The 18,249-nt window shown below is 37.9% G+C and overlaps 1 protein-coding gene across 1 annotated transcript in view; it reads right to left on the bottom strand.

The window, feature by feature from the left end:
* LOC126252297 (fatty acid synthase-like) overlaps nucleotides 1–18,249 on the bottom strand; it is a 338,172-nt gene that overhangs the window by 126,684 nt on the left and 193,239 nt on the right. Inside the window, exon 18 of the mRNA XM_049953179.1 lies at nucleotides 17,971–18,234. Within this exon, the coding sequence (XP_049809136.1) occupies nucleotides 17,971–18,234 (264 nt within the window). The remainder of the gene's footprint in view (nucleotides 1–17,970; nucleotides 18,235–18,249) is intronic.

Raw genomic sequence — 18,249 nt, 5'->3', positions numbered from 1 at the left:
AAGTAAACAACAAAGAAGATGTAGGTGAGCATATACTGTAGTGTCACCCAATGTAATCACAATATTTGAGAATATTTGAGAAAAAGTAATTTTGTGATTTGGTAAAAACCAAGAGTGTGAATTATGACAACAGATGGGATAAATGAGATTACCTGTCCATATCAACCATGTCAATAACAAACATTTACATGTTGAAACAACCATTAAAATGAGTCAAGGAACAATACGCTGAAACTAAGGTTTTCGCATTCTGATTCTGAGCCTACAAGTGCAGCTGCAAGTTCCAATGGCAACAGCAACAGTAAACCATTGTGATGGCAGTGCAGGATCACTTCATAGCATAGCATCTGGTCAGCTGATTACGCAGTGAGCACACAATAGGCTCATTGCTATGACACCAACCTCATGCAAAAGATATCAGCAAAACTGTAGAGTTTGATGAGCAACCGATTAGGTGAGGTATAAAAAGACTCAGACTAAGATTCTTTTTACTGATTTGTCTGTGAAGTGCTGTAGATACATGTTCTGTTGCTTCTTTGTGTTAGTATCTAAACAGAATCAAAAGATTTCATTGTTCTTGAGTGTATATATAGCTGTTATAACTATATGCCTGTTACCATGCACAAGGTGAAAAACAACGTAGCCAAAATACACATATCAAAAAAAGTTTTGCATCACCTCAGTTCCAAGAGTTATGGAACCTGTACAGAAAATTGGAATAGAGATCAACATAAACATCATTTCCACCCCTTTTTAATGCTCATGAAAACCACACATTGCATGTTGTACCACCAAACAGTGAGACCTTGAGAAGTGGTGGTTCAGATTGCTGTACACACCAGTACCTCTAATACCCAGTAGCATGTCCTCTTGCATTGGTGCATGCCTGTATTCATCATGGCATACTATCCACAAGTTCATCAAGGCACCATTGCTCCAGATTGTCCCACTTCTCAACGGCGATTATGCATAAATCCCTCAGAGTGGTTGATGGATCACATTGTCCGTAAACAGTCCTTTTCAATCTATCCCAGGTGTGTTCGATAGTGTTCAGGTCTGGAGAAGTTGCTGGCCACTTTATTCAAGTAATGTCGTTATCCTGAAGGAAGTCATTCACAAAATGTGCATGATGGGGGCATTAATTGTTGTCTATGAAGATGAATGCCTCACCAATATGCTGCCGATATGGTTGCACTGTCGATCGGAGGATGACATTCACATATTGTACAGCTGTTATGGCGCCTTCCATGACCACCAACGGCATACATTGGCCTCACACAACGCGACCCCAAAACAGAAGGAAACCTCCACCTTGCTGCACTTGCTGGACAGGGTGTCTAAGGCATTAAGCCTAACTGGGTTTCCTTCAAACATGTCTCTGATGATTGTCTGGTCGAATGCATATGCAACACTCATCAGTGAAGAGAACATTATGCCAATCCTGAGCGGTCCATTTGGCATGTTGTTGGGCCCATCTGTACAGTGCTGCATGGTGTCATGGCTGCAAAGATGACTCGCCATTGACATTGGGAGTGAAGCTGCACATCATGTAGCCTATTGCGCACAGATTGAGTCATAAACATCGTGTGACTGCATGAAAAGCATTATTGAACATGGTAGCATTGCTGTCAGGGTTCCTCCGAGCCATAATCTATAGGCAGCGGTCATCCACTGCAGTAGTAGTCCTGAGCGTCCTGAGTGAGGCATGTCATCAACAGTTTCTGTCTCTCTGTATCTCCTCCATGTCCGAAAAACATTGCTTCAGTTCACTCAGAGGTGCCTGGAAACTTCCCTTGTTGAGAGCCCTTCCTGGCACAAAGTAACAATGTTGACATGATCGAACCACCGTATTGACCATCTAGGCATGGTTCAACTACAGACAACACGAGCCATGTAACTCCTTCCTGTTGGAATGCCTAGAACTGATCGGCTGTTGAACCCCCTCTGTCTAATAAGTGCTTCTCATGTATGGTTGTTTACATCTTTGGGTGGGTTTAGTGACATCTCTGAACAGTCAAAGGGACTGTGTCTGCGATACAATGTCCACAGTCAATGTCTATCTTCAGGAGTTCTGGGAACCGGGGTGATACAAAACTTTTTTTGATATGTGTATTAGAAAAACTAAAAACAAAAAGTGAGCTGTCCAACTTTGTTAAAATTCAAGCAGAAAAAGTAAATAAATTAGACAAAACATCTAATAATAGAAGTACCCACAGACAAGCATTATATGAGGTAACTATAAAAGTAGACAGAATTTGTAAAATAGAAGAAACATTAAGAAGTTAAAACTCGAAATGGAAAAACAATGTGGTTTAGTCAGGAAAGAAATTCAAGACCAGTTTAAAGAGATAAATGGTAAGATGAAAAATAGAGAGGATGTAACCACCCAGGTGTTTGAAGATATACATAATCAAATATCAGAGACTCAAAACTGAATACAAGTATTAGACCAGAGTAGAGACTGTGGTGGAGTAATTGGTGTCCCAAATGCTTTGTCTAGTTTGAACAAACATTTAAGAAAGTTAGTTGAACAACAGGTACAACAAAAAGCTGAGCCTGCGAGCTCTACACCTAATTTTGTGGGCAATACTGCACAGAACCAAAAGGAATTTCTGCATCCTAGTGAGTATAACCATAAGGTTGATTATGAAAAACATTTAAACAGTAATGAATATTCAGAGGAGGAATTAAGCTTTGAATGCTCTGTGTGTCAGGGAAGTTTGACTACTAGTTGAAACGTTAAGATATTTAATGTCTTTAAGCATTATTGTAACAAATATGTGAACATTAGTGAATATTTGTATAGAGTATTAAGCCATGAATGCATATTACATAATGTATTCTGTCAGTTATCATCATTTGAAGGAGAAAAGTTTATTGGTACAGGGCACAGTGATGTGTCATACGTCCTACCCGACATGGCTGCACTGCATTTACTAGTAAGAAGTATATCACTTAAGAGAAAGGCTGAAAGTAAAGACTTAAGGTTTATCTATTCTTAGAACCTGGGAAGAGGTGCAATAGTTAATCTAGGGGACAGCATTGATCATTATGGATGCAGTGTCTCGCTTAACCTGGAACACTGCTGTGCGTACTTTTTTTGTTTGTATAAGGGTTACAAAAATATTTTCTTTATAACTGTTATCTTCATTTACTTATCTGAAGCACTATATTACTAATTTATTTAGTGGTTAATCAAAGCTAAATCAGAGATTTTGAACTATGTGATGAACGAAATGTCAGTAGCTTCAGTAGTCAGAAATCAGTTGTTAGATTACCGAAATTAAAGACAATCACTGGAGAAGAAGCATTGCTTTATCACTGGATGGTAATGAAATAGGTCTACTACGAAAGTAAAGTTATTACGAGTAGTTTAATTATATGATCCTGATGCTGGAAAGTATTATCAGAAGTAGTTATATGGGCAGAAAAAGATTTATGTAATATTAATATGACAAAGAAAATGACATCCCAAGAAGAATCAGCACACTTAGAAAATTCTACAGTGTGTCATCCATCAGCATCCCAGTCAACTGCTTCACTACTTCATACATAGTTTAGCATGATGGAATTTCTCTTCTTCAGCTATCCTATGTCTTTTAGCTACAGTCAACATTTACTATCCTATCTTAGGTTTAGATTGAGAAAAAGCACAAATTATTTTTTTCCCAAGGACATTTAGACTACTCTCTCATAGATGGAAACTATAAAAAAGTAATAAAAGCAGAGAATAGCCAGGCTTTAAAAAAAATAAAGAAAGAAATATGTTTATTTGTCATTTGAGTAGATCAACATAAATCTTTGCTATGGTGTAAAGATTCAAATGAAGTGCTCCAACATATGACTACAATAAAAATGAAATTTTTATAGGCTTTTGTTACAATATGAATGGTGGACCTTTGTATACACAGGACTTTCCCCCATATAAGCAATAGTTAGATTTCTTATATCTTTTATAAGGTCAGGGTAGACAATATAAGTCATTAAATACAGATGTACTTATGACATTGACAAAATAAGTTGGGTAATTATGTATGGACATACATTTCACGGTCTGAAATGATCATATAAGCAATAGCTAGATTTCTTATATCTTTTATAGGGTCAGGTTAGACAATATAAGTCATTAAATACAGATGTACTTATGACATTGACAAAATAAGTTGGGTAATTATGTGTGTACACACATTTCACAGGGCTGAAATGATGTGATTGACATTGACATTTAGACTCACAAATATAACTAAATGATGTATGACATGTGGCTACCCGTTATCTATTGGCTGTCCACAGGGAAGAGTTAGAATCAATTTTTGGGGCCTGTATGAGTGAAGCTGGGACAAGGCTATTCTGTAATTGGGATGGGAATCTGTCTTTCGGGTCTGTCTTCTTTCTTCCTTCAATCATGATGCACCAATACTTACCTTTCACTTCATTCTTCTCCAACAGAAGCACCAGTGCTATCTTTTCTCTTTACATATTCATAGGCTAATTTTGCTATAACCCTTCTCTTATCTATATCACATGGAGTAATTACAATTTGTTTCCACAGGACAAGCTGAGATATTATGAATAAGTTGTGGAGTACCACATATATGATGTACGGACAGATTTCTTTTTGGCACATAGTAGATGAGAAGGTCATTTATATTGTGACAGAATGCACATGTTATTGGTATCAGTTAAATGGAGGATACAGGAAGGTTGCTAATACTGCCCCTAAAGCAAAATGTGATGTACTAACACGTATGTGAAAATGGGATAGCAAGGCATGCAAACTGTTTGGCTGATGCTACAATAGATGGCATTAGCATTACACTGATAAAAAAATGCTAATAACTGTTTTAACAAATGAGGAATGAAGTTGGCAAAAAAACCCTCTTTTTATCTCTGATAAGAGTCCACTAGTGCACAAAAGATTTATGTGAAATGCAATAGTTATTCATTTACTACATCTTTTACCATAAAATGGAAGAACTGCATGACAGTTGAGTAAAGGATCTGTATATTGTAATTATTAAAAAGATTAATAACAATCTTATGAAAAGGATGGATTGCTACTCACCATATAGTGGCAATATTGAGTCACAGACGGGCACAACAGAAAGATTGGTAAACAAGTGAGCAGGACACACTGCAATAGATCACAAGCATCACCTATCCTGTCAAAATCAGGGCAAACTGTGAAAGCAGTCAAATAATCTCCACACTAAGCTGCAACCACCATAGTGCATTCTATGTGGGCATGACGACCAACAAGCTGTCTATCTGCATGAATGGTCACTGACAAACTGGCCAAAAGACAGCTGGACCACCCAATTGGTAAGCATGGTGCCCAACACAACATTCATTCTTCACTTCGATGACTGCTTCAATCCTGCGCCATCTGTGTTCTTCCTATCAACACCAGCTTTTCTGAACTGTGCAGGTGGAAACTATCCTTGGAATGTATACTACATTCCCAAAAACTCCATAGCTTCTACCTTCATTAGTCACTGTCCTTCACCCACCTCGTCCCTTGCTGGCTCCCACTCATGCTGTACACAGCCTTCTGTTCCACCAATGCACCCATGGCCTGTTTACTTCTATCCTTCACTGATTTCTTCCCCCCCCCCCCCCTCCCCCCTCCCCACCCAGCCTCAGTCTAACCTATCAACTGCACCTAGGTGCTCTAACCCTATGCCCACCACATCCCTGTATGCTCCCACAACCAGCACTTTACTGTCTCCCACCTCCACTCTGCTATCCTTCCCCTCCCTGCCCCAGCTTCCTACTTACCTCCACCATCCAGATTGCTTCTCCCATCATCAACCATGCAGCTGCTCACAGTCTGGCCTAGGCAGCCAGAGACAATGGCCATGTGTGTATGAGGTGTCCTTCAGAGATTTTAGCAACTTTTTGTTGTGCCTGACTGTGACCCAACATCTTCACTACATGGAGAATAGCAGTCTACTCTTTTCAATAAGATTGTTAATTTTCCACCTTGAATTTTCCGATTATTTGTACACATAAATGAAAGAAAATTAACGAAAATGTATGTCAACCCTCAGTATTTCTGCACGGTTTTTAAAGAAAGCAGAGTGTAACCACGTGAATAATAAAGGACAAAGAAAAATATTATATATTATAATGTAGTAACAAGGAATATGTTATTGAAAAAACAAACCTTAAAGACATGTGTATGAAAGTAAATCTTTTTATTAAATACTTCAGTAATATGTATGTTAGAGACAGCATTATGAGAAGCTTAAGAAAAAGGATACAAATGAAACAAGCAGTTAAGTTTCTAATGTTTTAATTAGCTGCATGAGGTCACTAGGCTATGGACAGACTTTGATTTTGGCAGGTATAAGGGGATTAGTCAGAGACTCTGCATAAGTTCAAAAAATTTATAAAATGAGGTGTATCTGGATTTTATGTAGATAGGGGAGAGATGAAGGCTAGGCAACCTCATAGAAGGAATCATCTTATCTGTGCTCAGATGAATCTATGGAAAGAATGACCAGAACCGCTTTCGTATGCAAGAGAAAATGGAGAAACAATTACATAAAAAATAATACAATGTATATACACACTGCCCAGAGAATAAGGTGTAACCATTGCTAGTACACAGACACGAAGCTGTAAAGTGACTATAAGACTCATTAACAAAGCATTCTCCAAAATAATTCTAAGTACATAGACTTAAATGTGTGATATTCATTCTTTGAATCTGAACATATTTGACTGACTTTGTGGAAATGAGAGTGTAAGTCCTTATAGTAAATAATGGTTGAAACCTTTCCAGACTAATCAATTGGAATTACATTTGACTAGAAATAATGTAATAATGGTGGAGTCTGACCAATTATGACAAATGCTTCATGTGGATTTCTTATGATGGTGGAATGACGTATAAGCAAAGTAACTGGCTGTTAATAACAATGCAGCAAAATATGTAATGAGAAAGTCATTTATGAGGGGGTCCCATAAGTAGCTGACCCAACAAAGAAAACACAAAAATTTTGGAGGAAAAGTATTTATTTTTCAACATAATCTCCTTTCAGCTCTACACACTTTTCCCAATGATGTTCAGTAAGTTTGGTACCCTTTTTATAATGAGAACTGTCTAACTCCTCAAAAAGCCATTACCTGCCAACATCACCTCTTCATTTGTTGAAAATCTTTGACCTCCAAGCCATTTTTTCAAGTTTGGGAACAGAAAATAATCCAAGGGGGCTAAATCTGGTGAATAGGATACATGAGGTAGCAATTCAAACTTTAATTCATTCGTTTTGCCCAATGTGATAACAACTTGTGAGATGGTGCAATAGGTTTGCATAATAATCGCTGTTGATAGTTTTTCCCTTTTTAAAGAAAGTCCCACATGCATCCCAAAAAACCAACAGCATCTCCTTCTTTGGAGTTGGTTCTCCAATTTATGTCCATTGTTTTGATTGTTCTTTTGTCTCAGGAGTGAAGTGGTGGACCATTGTTTCATCCATGGTTATGAAATGGCACAAAAAATCAGGTTTGTTGCTGCAAAAATTCGCTAAACACTCAATTCAAACACATTCATGACACTGTTTTTGTTCGAGTGTGAGCAAACATGGCACAAACCTTGCACACAGTTTTCTCATGTCCAAATTTTCAGATAATATGCAATGTACTGCACTTTTCGAAATGCCTACTATGTCTGCTAGCTCGTGCACTTTCAGTCAACGATCATCCAGTATCACTTTGTGGATTTTCATCACTATTTCTGGTGCTGTCACCTCGACCACTGTGATGCTCATCTTGTCAGCTCATACAGCCTCATTTAAACTCAACTATCCAATATTTTACTGTTGTGAACAAAGGAGCAGACTCTCCCAAACTAGAATCCAGCTCAGCTTTAATAATGGTTCACACTGAGGCCTCTCTCTCTCTCTCTCTCTCTCTCTCTCTCTTTGGTTTTTTTTTTTTTTTTAAAAAAAAGGAGTATCTCATAACAATGACCAATTTTCCCCATTTCCATAAGTTCACTCACAACGTTCACTATTCATGGCTGCCAACAATGACTGGCATCTCTTGGTCAGGCCAGGTACTTTGGGACAACACTTGTACTAGATTTAATAAAGGAAACAATTTAGTGTTTAAATCAATATTTGTTGTTAATCTGAACAACTTACATTAAGAAAGAATGGAGATCTGTGATATCTTTAGGTAAGTATTATAGAGAGAACTTCCCACAGTGCACACATTTGCTTAAGCTATGTACATATGTGGGGAGAGAAATGTGAGCACAGAGCTTCTGTAATGCATGGCAGTGATCATGTGTCTCTATCTGTCATGGAGGGTCACTTATACATTGGCTTTGCAGCTTGGAGGTGTCGCAAAAGTATCAGAAAAAGAGTGGCTGTTGACAACGTCAACATCCAGAAATAAATAAAGGATGTTCTGTAATCTGCCACATACTTCAGAAGTAACATGCTGAGAGCTTCTGTCATAAGCTTGGCTGTGAAAAAGTAGGTGAATAGTAGCTGTACACCTGACATTTTAACTGCTTTATGAGAGAAGCAAAATACAGAAGAGTTCATGAAAACTGGATACACGATATTGTAGCTAAAAGGCATAGACCCTCCGCAGATGGAGAAGAAGTCACACAGTACAATGAATGGCACTGCATAGCAGGTCCACTGCATCAACAAAATACAAGAAAGCGTCTGTGAGAAAGTAATCAAGGTAAAAGTTATCGCGAAGAGCATCACGTGACAGATGATTAGTAAATGAAATTACAATGAAATTCAGATTTTTAGCTGCTTACAGGTGTTGATAAATATTGACAGAGAGAGTTAAAAATGTGTGCCCTGACCGGGACTCGAACCCGGGGTCTCCTGCTTTCATGGCAGACGGTCTGTCTGACTGAGCCACCAAGGACACAGAGGACAGTGCAACTGCAGGGACTTATCTGTGGCACTCTCCCCGAGAGACCCACACTTCCAAATTACTGTTCACACACTACATTTGTAGTGCCCCTGCCCACTATGCTCATTACTCGTGGCAGCCAATCTTCCAATTCCTGTCAGAGTTCGGGCAATGTGAGGGCATATGCACTGAAGAAGATTACTGGCCAGTAAGCCTTATATATATGAATGACATGTCAGAAAGAACAGATACCATCTTCTTAGGGTGATTAGTGAAGTTTTTAACTCAATTACTACCCATAACTGGAGCTTAAACTATTCAATAGATGAAGGTAACAAATTAAAAGTACATCTAACATATACATATATACTCCACAAGACCTGCCCTATTGCATATATGTATGGAACAAAGAAAAATGATTGTCTGTAAGCCACTGTATGAGCTCATTCTTGAACCACCTTATTTGTATGATCCCTGTGCAAGACATATAGAAGAGTCAGCAGGATCATCACACAACTGTCCTTGAACACCAGTTCTCTAAAGCTAAGTAAAATGTTTTTGTAAGAAAAACAGTGCTATTTCTATAGATATTCGAATTTAAGTTCTTTGACCATTTTCATTACACTTTTGTATGGGCTGTGCTGATCTTTTACAATCCTAGCAGCACTTCTCTGAGCTCATAATTCAATATCTAGTCCTATACCTACTCCATAAGTACTCCAAAAGCTGCTAGTCTAATATGGTGTTGATCACATTGGCCTAAAGTATGTGATTTTCCTTACAGAGCCCATGCATTTCCGCAGAATCTTTCATCTAATGTAATTCTTCATTTGATTTGATTATGATTGATTTGACTTGTTCATTCTACTTCATACTGCTTATCCTTCATTTCTTTATCATCATCATCATCATCATCCATTCAAGATAAGTGTATGTTGAATGAATGGATGGGTGGATGGATGGATAAAAAAGCCTACTCTAAACATTTACAGGCATTACAGTTCTCAGTTATATGCACTGAAGTTGTCCATGTGTATTCCCTAATGTCATTTATGCACCTTCTATCACAAGCTTTAGAGGGTTGCCTCAACCCCTTTCAATTTCTTGTAATCCAGCAAAAAACTTCAGTGATTCACATATCACAAATACTAAATTTTTGCTGCAACTACTGTTTTCAAGGTAATGTTTAATAAAGTGACATATGTGTTGACAGTGTGATTCTTTTGAACCCATGGTGATTCTTTGAGAGATGCTTCTTTTCCTCCACCAACATTTTAATTAACAAGCTTAAAATGTACTCCAAGATCTTGTCACAGATGAATGTTAATATTATTTGTCTTTAAGGAGAATGGGTAGCTATGAGAGATGAAATAGTGAGGGCAGCAGAGGATCAAGAAGGTAAAAAGATTGGATAACACAAGAGATATTCAATTTAATCAATGAAAGGAGAAAATATAAAAATGCAACAATAAAGCAGGTGAAATGGAATACAGATGTCTAAAAAACAAGACTGATGGGAAGTGCAAAATGGCTAAGCAGGAATAGCTAGAGGACAAATGTAAGAATTTAGAAGTATATATCACTAGGGGTAGGATAGGTTCTGCTTACAGGAAAATTAAAGAGACCTTTGGAGGAAAAGGAACCACCTGTATGAACATCAAGCACTCAGATGGAAAACCAGTCCTAAGGAAAAAAGGTAAAGCAGAAAGGTGAAAGGAGTATATAGATGGTCTACACAATGAAGATGTAATTGAGGGAAATATTAGGAAATAGAAGAGCACATAGATGAAGATGAGAACAAAGATATGATACTATGTGAAGAGTTTGACAAAGCACTGAAAGCCTTAAGTCAAAACAAGGCACCTCGAGTAGACAGCATTCCACTAAAGCTGCTGATAGCCTTGGGAGAGCCAGCCATGACAAAACTCTTCCAGCTGGAGAGCAAAACAGATGAGACAGGCAAAATACACTCATATTTCAAGAAGAATATAATAATACCAATTCCAAAGAAAGCAGGTGTTGTCAATTGTGAAAATTATAGAACGATCAGTTTAATAAGTCAAGGTTGCAAAATACTAACATGAATCCTTTACAGAAGAACAGAACAACTGGTAGAAGCTGCTCTCAGGGAAGATCAATTTGGATTCTGGAGAAATGTAGGAACACGTCAGGCAATACTGACCCTACGACATCTCATACAAGATAGGTTAAGGAAAGACAAACCTAAATTTACAGCATTTGTAAAGAAAGCATTTGACTTTGCTGACTGAAATACTCTCTTTCAAATTCTAAAGAGGGCAGGGGTAAAATACAGGGACCAAAAAACTATTTACAATTTGTACAGAAACCAGAAAGCAGTTATAAGAATCGAGGGGCATGGAAGGGAAAGAGTGGGTGAGAAGGGAGTGAGACAGGGTTGCAACCTATCCCCAATGTTATTCAATCTGTATATTGAACATGCAGTAAAGGAAACAAAAGAGAAATTTGAAAGTAGCAATTAAAGTCCAAGGAAAAGAAATAAAAACTCTGAGGCCTGCCAACGACATTGTAATTTTGTCAGAGACAGCAAAGGACTTGGAAGAGTAGTTTAATGGAATGAACAGTGTCTTGAAAGGACGGTATAAGATGAACATTAACAAAAGCAAAATGAGGTAGAATCTTCAGGCATGAACTTAATATTAAATACTTAAGATGAGATTTCAGATTCTGTCTGCTATGGTTTTGATTGATCTTTCATTGCTTCTTGTAAATCCCTTGTTATAGAGGTTGTTGTTGTTGTGGTCTTCAGTCCTGAGACTGGTTTGATGCAGCTCTCCATGCTACTCTATCCTGTGCAAGCTTCTTCATCTCCCAGTACCTACTGCAACCTACATCCTTCTGAATCTGCTTGGTGTATTCATCTCTTGGTCTCCCTATACGATTTTTACCCTCCACGCTGCCCTCCAATGCTAAATTTGTGATCCCTTGATGCCTCAAAACATGTCCTACCAACCGATCCCTTCTTCTAGTCAAGTTGTGCCACAAACTTCTCTTCTCCCCAATCCTATTCAATACCTCCTCATTAGTTACGTGATCTACCCACCTTATCTTCAGCATTCTTCTGTAGCACCACATTTCGAAAGCTTCTATTCTCTTCTTGTCCAAACTGGTTATCGTCCATGTTTCACTTCCATACATGGCTACACTCCATACAAATACTTTCAGAAACGACTTCCTGACACTTAAATCTATACTCGATGTTAACAAATTTCTCTTCTTCAGAAACGATTTCCTTGCCATTGCCAGTCTACATTTTATATCCTCTCTACTTCGACCATCATCAGTTATTTTACTCCCTAAATAGCAAAACTCCTTTACTACTTTAAGTGTCTCATTTCCTAATCTAATCACCTCAGCATCACCCGATTTAATTTGACTACATTCCATTATCCTCGTTTTGCTTTTGTTGATGTTCATCTTATATCCTCCTTTCAAGATACTGTCCATTCCGTTCAACTGCTCTTCCAAGTCCTTTGCTGTCTCTGACAGAATTACAATGTCATCGGCGAACCTCAAAGTATTTACTTCTCCTCCATTAATTTTAATACCTACTCCGAATTTTTCTTTTGTTTCCTTTACTGCTTGCCCAATATACAGATAGAATAACATCAGGGAGAGGCTACAACCCTGTCTCACTCCTTTCCCAACCACTGCTTCCCTTTCATGCCCCTCGACTCTTATAACTGCCATCTGGTTTCTGTACAAATTGTAAATAGCCTTTCGCTCCCTGTATTTTACCCCTGCCACCTTCAGAATTTGAAAGAGAGTATTCCAGTTAACGTTGTCAAAAGCTTTCTCTAAGTCTACAAATGCTAGAAACGTAGGTTTGCCATTTCTTAATCTTTCTTCTAAGATAAGTCGTAAGGTTAGTATTGCCTCACGTGTTCCAACATTTCTGCGGAATCCAAACTGATCTTCCCCGAGGTCCACTTCTACCAGTTTTTCCATTCGTCTGTAAAGAATTCGCATTAGTATTTTGCAGCTGTGACTTATTAAACTGATAGTTCGGTAATTTTCACATCTGTCAACACCTGCTTTCTTTGGGATTGGAATTATTATATTCTTCTTGAAGTCTGAGGGTATTTCGCCTGTCTCATACATCTTGCTCACCAGATGGTAGAGTTTTGTCATGACTGGCTCTCCCAAGGCCATCAGTAGTTGTAATGGAATGTTGTCTACTCCCGGGGCCTTGTTTCAACTCAGGTCTTTCAGTGCTCTTTCAAACTCTTCATGCAGTATCTTATCTCCCATTTCATCTTCATCTACATCCTCTTCCATTTCCATAATATTGTCCTCAAGTACATTGCCCTTGTATAAACCCTCTATATACTCCTTCCACCTTTCTGCCTTCCCTTCTTTGCTTAGAACTGGGTTGCCATCTGAGCTCTTGATATTCATACAAGTGGTTCTCTTCTCTCCAAAGGTCTCTTTAATTTTCCTGTAGGCAGTATCTGTCTTACCCCTAGTGAGACAAGCCTCTACATCCTTACACTTGTCCTCTAGCCATCCCTGCTTAGCCATTTTGCACTTCCTATCGATCTCATTTTTGAGACGTTTGTATTCCTTTTTGCCTGCTTCATTTACTGCATTTTTATATTTTCTCCTTTCATCAATTAAATTTAATATTTCTTCTGTTACCCAAGGATTTCTATTAACCCTCGTCTTTTTACCTACTTGATCCTCTGCTGCCTTCACTACTTCATCCCTCAGAGCTACCCATTCTTCTTCTACTGTATTTCTTTCCCCCATTCCTGTCAATTGTTCCCTTATGCTCTTCCTGAAACTCTCTACAACCTCTGGTTTTTTCAGTTTATCCAGGTCCCATCTCCTTAAATTCCCACCTTTTTGCAGTTTCTTCAGTTTCAATCTGCAGTTCATAACCAATAGATTGTGGTCAGAATCCACATCTGCACCTGGAAATGTCTTACAATTTATAACCTGGTTCCTAAATCTCTGTGTTACCATTATATAATCTATCTGATACCTTTTAGTATCTCCAGGATTCTTCCAGGTATACAACCTTCTTTTATGATTCTTGAACCAAGTGTTAGCTATGATTAAGTTATGCTCTGTGCAAAATTCTACAAGGCAGCTTCCTCTTTCATTTCTTCCCCCCAATCCATATTCACCTACTATGTTTCCTTCTCTCCCTTTTCCTACTGACGAATTCCAGTCACCCATGACTATTAAATTTTCGTCTCCCTTCACTACCTGAATAATTTCTTTTATCTCATCATACATTTCATCAATTTCTTCATCATCTGCAGAGCTAGTTGGCATATAAACTTGTACTACTGTAGTAGGCGTGGGCTTTGTGTCTATCTTGGCCACAATAATGGGTTCACTATGCTGTTTGTAGTAGCTAACCCGCACTCCTATTTTTTTATTCATTATTAAACCTACTCCTGCATTACCCCTATTTGATTTTGTATTTATAACCCTGTAATCACCTGACCAAAAGTCTTGTTCCTCCTGCCACCGAACTTCACTAATTCCCACTATATCTAACTTTAACCTATCCATTTCCCTTTTTAAATTTTCTAACCTACCTGCCCAATTAAGGGATCTGACATTCCACGCTCCGATCCGTAGAATGCCAGTTTTCTTTCTCCTGATAACGACGTCCTCTTGAGTAGTCCCCGCCCGGAGATCCGAATGGGGGACTATTTTACCTCCGGAATATTTTACCCAAGAGGACGCCATCATCATTTAATCATACAGTAAACCTGCGTGTCCTCGGGCAAATTTACGGCTGTAGTTTCCCCTTGCTTTCAGCCGTTCGCAGTACCAGCACAGCAAGGCCGTTTTGGTTAATGTTACAAGGCCAGATCAGTCAATCATCCAGACTGTTGCCCCTGCAACTACTGAAAAGGCTGCTGCCCCTCTTCAGGAACCACATGTTTGTCTGGCCTCTCAACAGATACCCCTCCGATGTGGTTGCACCTACGGTACGGCCATCTTTATCGCTGAGGCACGCAAGCCTCCCCACCAACGGCAAGGTCCATGGTTCATGGGGGGGTTATAGAGGTATTAATTAATATTAAGTTTTCTCTCACAGTTTAACTCAATTCTCTTTTGTAGTGAACTACTTTACTTGTTATGTATTTTTCTGTAGTATGGCTTATATCAGTTTCAGCTTTAGCTACAGTTTTTCTGATTTTTTTTTAACTTGATATAAATTTTTGCAAGTGATATTTTAAACGGATTGTCAGTGACTGTGTGTTGGTTCTAAGGTGAAGCTTTCATGATCCTGAATATTGGTTTTAAAACTATAATGCTTTATTAGACATGGTATTATCAGAGGTGGTGTTATGCTGTTGCCTTCCTCTGAGCTTTTGACTTACCCAGAAAGTTGTTTGACAATCTATAGTTTAATGAGAACTCTGAACCACAGAACAACTAAAAATTTTTTGCATGTAAACTTATGCCTATTAAAATTGCAGCACCAGGCAAGATAGGAAATAATTAACTTTTACTTGTGCACTCAGAGTATAACAGAAATAATACATCAGTGCATTTGTAGCTGATTTGAGTGTACCAAAACACAAAATTAATTACATAGACCTGCCACCTCTGGCAGCCAGAGTCACTGGCTCTAACCCGGTTGGGCATCAAGTCAAACAGAGGAAGGATGTCACATTTTGGTGTCATTCCATGCTGCTTCAACTCTATGTCTGAGTTAATCAATTGTAAAGGTGGTGTGCCATTCATTAAACAATTCACAGTCAGATGTTTTCAATGGTTGAGATGTCTGGAGAACTCGTTTTCCAGCACAACAGTTGAACACCCCCTATATCAAGAAAGATCATGGAAACAAGTGTAATATGTAGTTTTGTGTTATCTTGTTAAGAGATAATGCCATGGAGACCCCAAATGTAGGTATGGTCACCGGCCTTAATACATCACAAACATGATGCCTGTTGTCCAAATTATCAGCTAGGTGAAGCAGGTGTAACTGTACTGTTTGCTCAATGGCATACTGTACCATTACACTATATGTTAGGCCCATTACGATGATGATTTATGCAATCTAGCAAATTTTGTTCTTCTCAGAGCTTGCCCACACATGCAGGTCCAATGTGACCTTGTACAAGTTTTTGGAGCTCATATGAAAAGACAAAATTGTGCCACTCATGTTCCCCACAACATTGTTTGTTGCATCAATGTTAGCACAACTGTCTCTGGTGTAATATAAAGAGCAGCCCCAACAATGGTCACTGATCTGAAAGTCTGTGGTGCTCCAGACATCATCACACTGTAAGTGTTGTGACTCAAGGTGCATGAGGCAGTGCAATCCCGTACAGCCAAACAATGTATTCTCATCCACAAGTCACTTGATGCCACTGAGCTCCTGCATGGCATGGAGTATGGTGCTCCTGAATCCATCAATTCCATATTTGCATGAGAGCCATGGAATCCGTATAAATATAAGCAGCATATGCTGAATGATTAATTGCAGTGTCAACAGAGCACAATTCTGCCACTGTCAAATTCCGACACAAGCTGGTAGACATTTCTCCTTGACACATAACATGATCTTCTCACAAACAATAAACATTCAAATGCACTTTCTGACTGACAAACACATTGCATAATCTTTCCTTACATACAGAATGTAGATGGCATTACTCCTACCTACTATGAGCAGCTGAATTGAAATGTTAATTATTTGCATAAACAATAATTTAGTACCCTTCTTGCCATTTTCACTGTTAGTTGCACATTGTCCTTGTTGTGTAGCAATTTTAATGGTGAAAGGTGTATAAATTATTTCCAGAGGTGAAATAGTGAATATAGATAAGAAAAATCCTAGGACTGAATCTTAAACTTTGGATTAAAAGGCTCATCCTTATTTAGATACTGAAGTCCTATCAAACACAACTACTCTTCTAGCTATCTTCACGATATTTTTACCTTTAGTGGCTGTCATCTGTGTAGTAGTATCATTCTTGCTAATTTCTGTCTCTTAGCTAACACAGCTAATTTAGAGTCCACATGCAAAAAAGATTGTAAATTTCCTTTTGCATGCAGACTCTAAATTACATATTTGAAGCAGTTGTCTGATGTCGCATTCAGTATGTATGTTTCACATCTTAGCTAGAATTAGTACTGATTTTGCACATAGCAAAATTAAATCATCTAGTTTCGCCATCCAGCAAACACCATGAAATTTTTTTTTAAATCACAAGTTGAAATGTCAGGTAAAGAATTAGTGGCTCACACTTGTAATAATCTATGTATTATAATACATATGGTTACCAGTTATCATAGATAAATACATTCTGTTCATTTGAATTGTTTGATTTAGGGAATAATTCTATAGAGGGAGACAGACACATGTTTCAGCAAATATTAGTGACAGAACACACACTGAGTCTGGATTGTGTAACCAGGTAGGCTTTTCGAAAGAAAATATGATCCAAATTAATAGAATCTGATAATGTGGATTAATAAGTTACAGAAGGCTAGTAATGATACAATCAATATTATGTACATTGAATGGGCGATACTTGCTTGAGTTTACAAATAACTGATTGTTATTTCTTTGAGTCATACTGTGTATCAATTGGCTGGCTCTCCATTTCTCCCAGATATTCTTGGACTGGTATGTCCTTGTCCATTTAGATTAGTAGTATAACAAAATCTCTGACCAGACAGTCAGGGAAAGCAAAAAATTATCAATTCCAAATGATACACTACAACTATTCAAACAAGAGAAAATAAGGACCATTATCATGAGAAAAGAAGTAAAATTCTTGCTTATTATAAAGTTATAAATTATTAAGATATGTTTTATAGAATGAATTAACTGTAGATTGCGCCAGAAAATTTATCTCTTAGTAAATATGAAACTAGAGACTTTTTTCCCAAATGTCATTAGATTTTTCTTAAAGACTGATTCAAATGTTTTGTAAAGACATTAGTCAAAGACTGATTACTGAGTTTTTAAAGATATGCATACTTACATATGAAACATGGCATTTTGTACATTGGTATTTCCATAGTCATGCTTGTGTCTTCAGAATACAAGTCAAGTGTACTTACTTCCTTTTGGAGCAAGTATATGTATGTTCCATCCCTTGAAGAAATCTTTGAAAGTACTTTCATTTCTGTAGGTAGACTACTGGAGTTTGAATTCAGAATCATGAAACCGTCATTCTTCATTGCCACCCTTCGTTTCTGATCTAAAGTGTCAGTTAACACTAGATCAAAATCATTTATTGTTGGTTTATTACAGACTGTTATTTCTGAACCAAGTTTTGTGTCAACTTCTGCCAAATTTGTCTCAGAAATCAAGTACTGTTTCACCTGAAACATAGTAAC

Source organism: Schistocerca nitens, chromosome 4 (assembly GCF_023898315.1).
Source record: "Schistocerca nitens isolate TAMUIC-IGC-003100 chromosome 4, iqSchNite1.1, whole genome shotgun sequence".
In the NCBI taxonomy this organism is placed as follows: Eukaryota; Metazoa; Arthropoda; class Insecta; order Orthoptera; family Acrididae; genus Schistocerca; species Schistocerca nitens.
The sequence above is the reverse complement of the archived record's forward strand: the minus strand, read 5'-3'. Positions and strand labels throughout refer to the sequence as shown.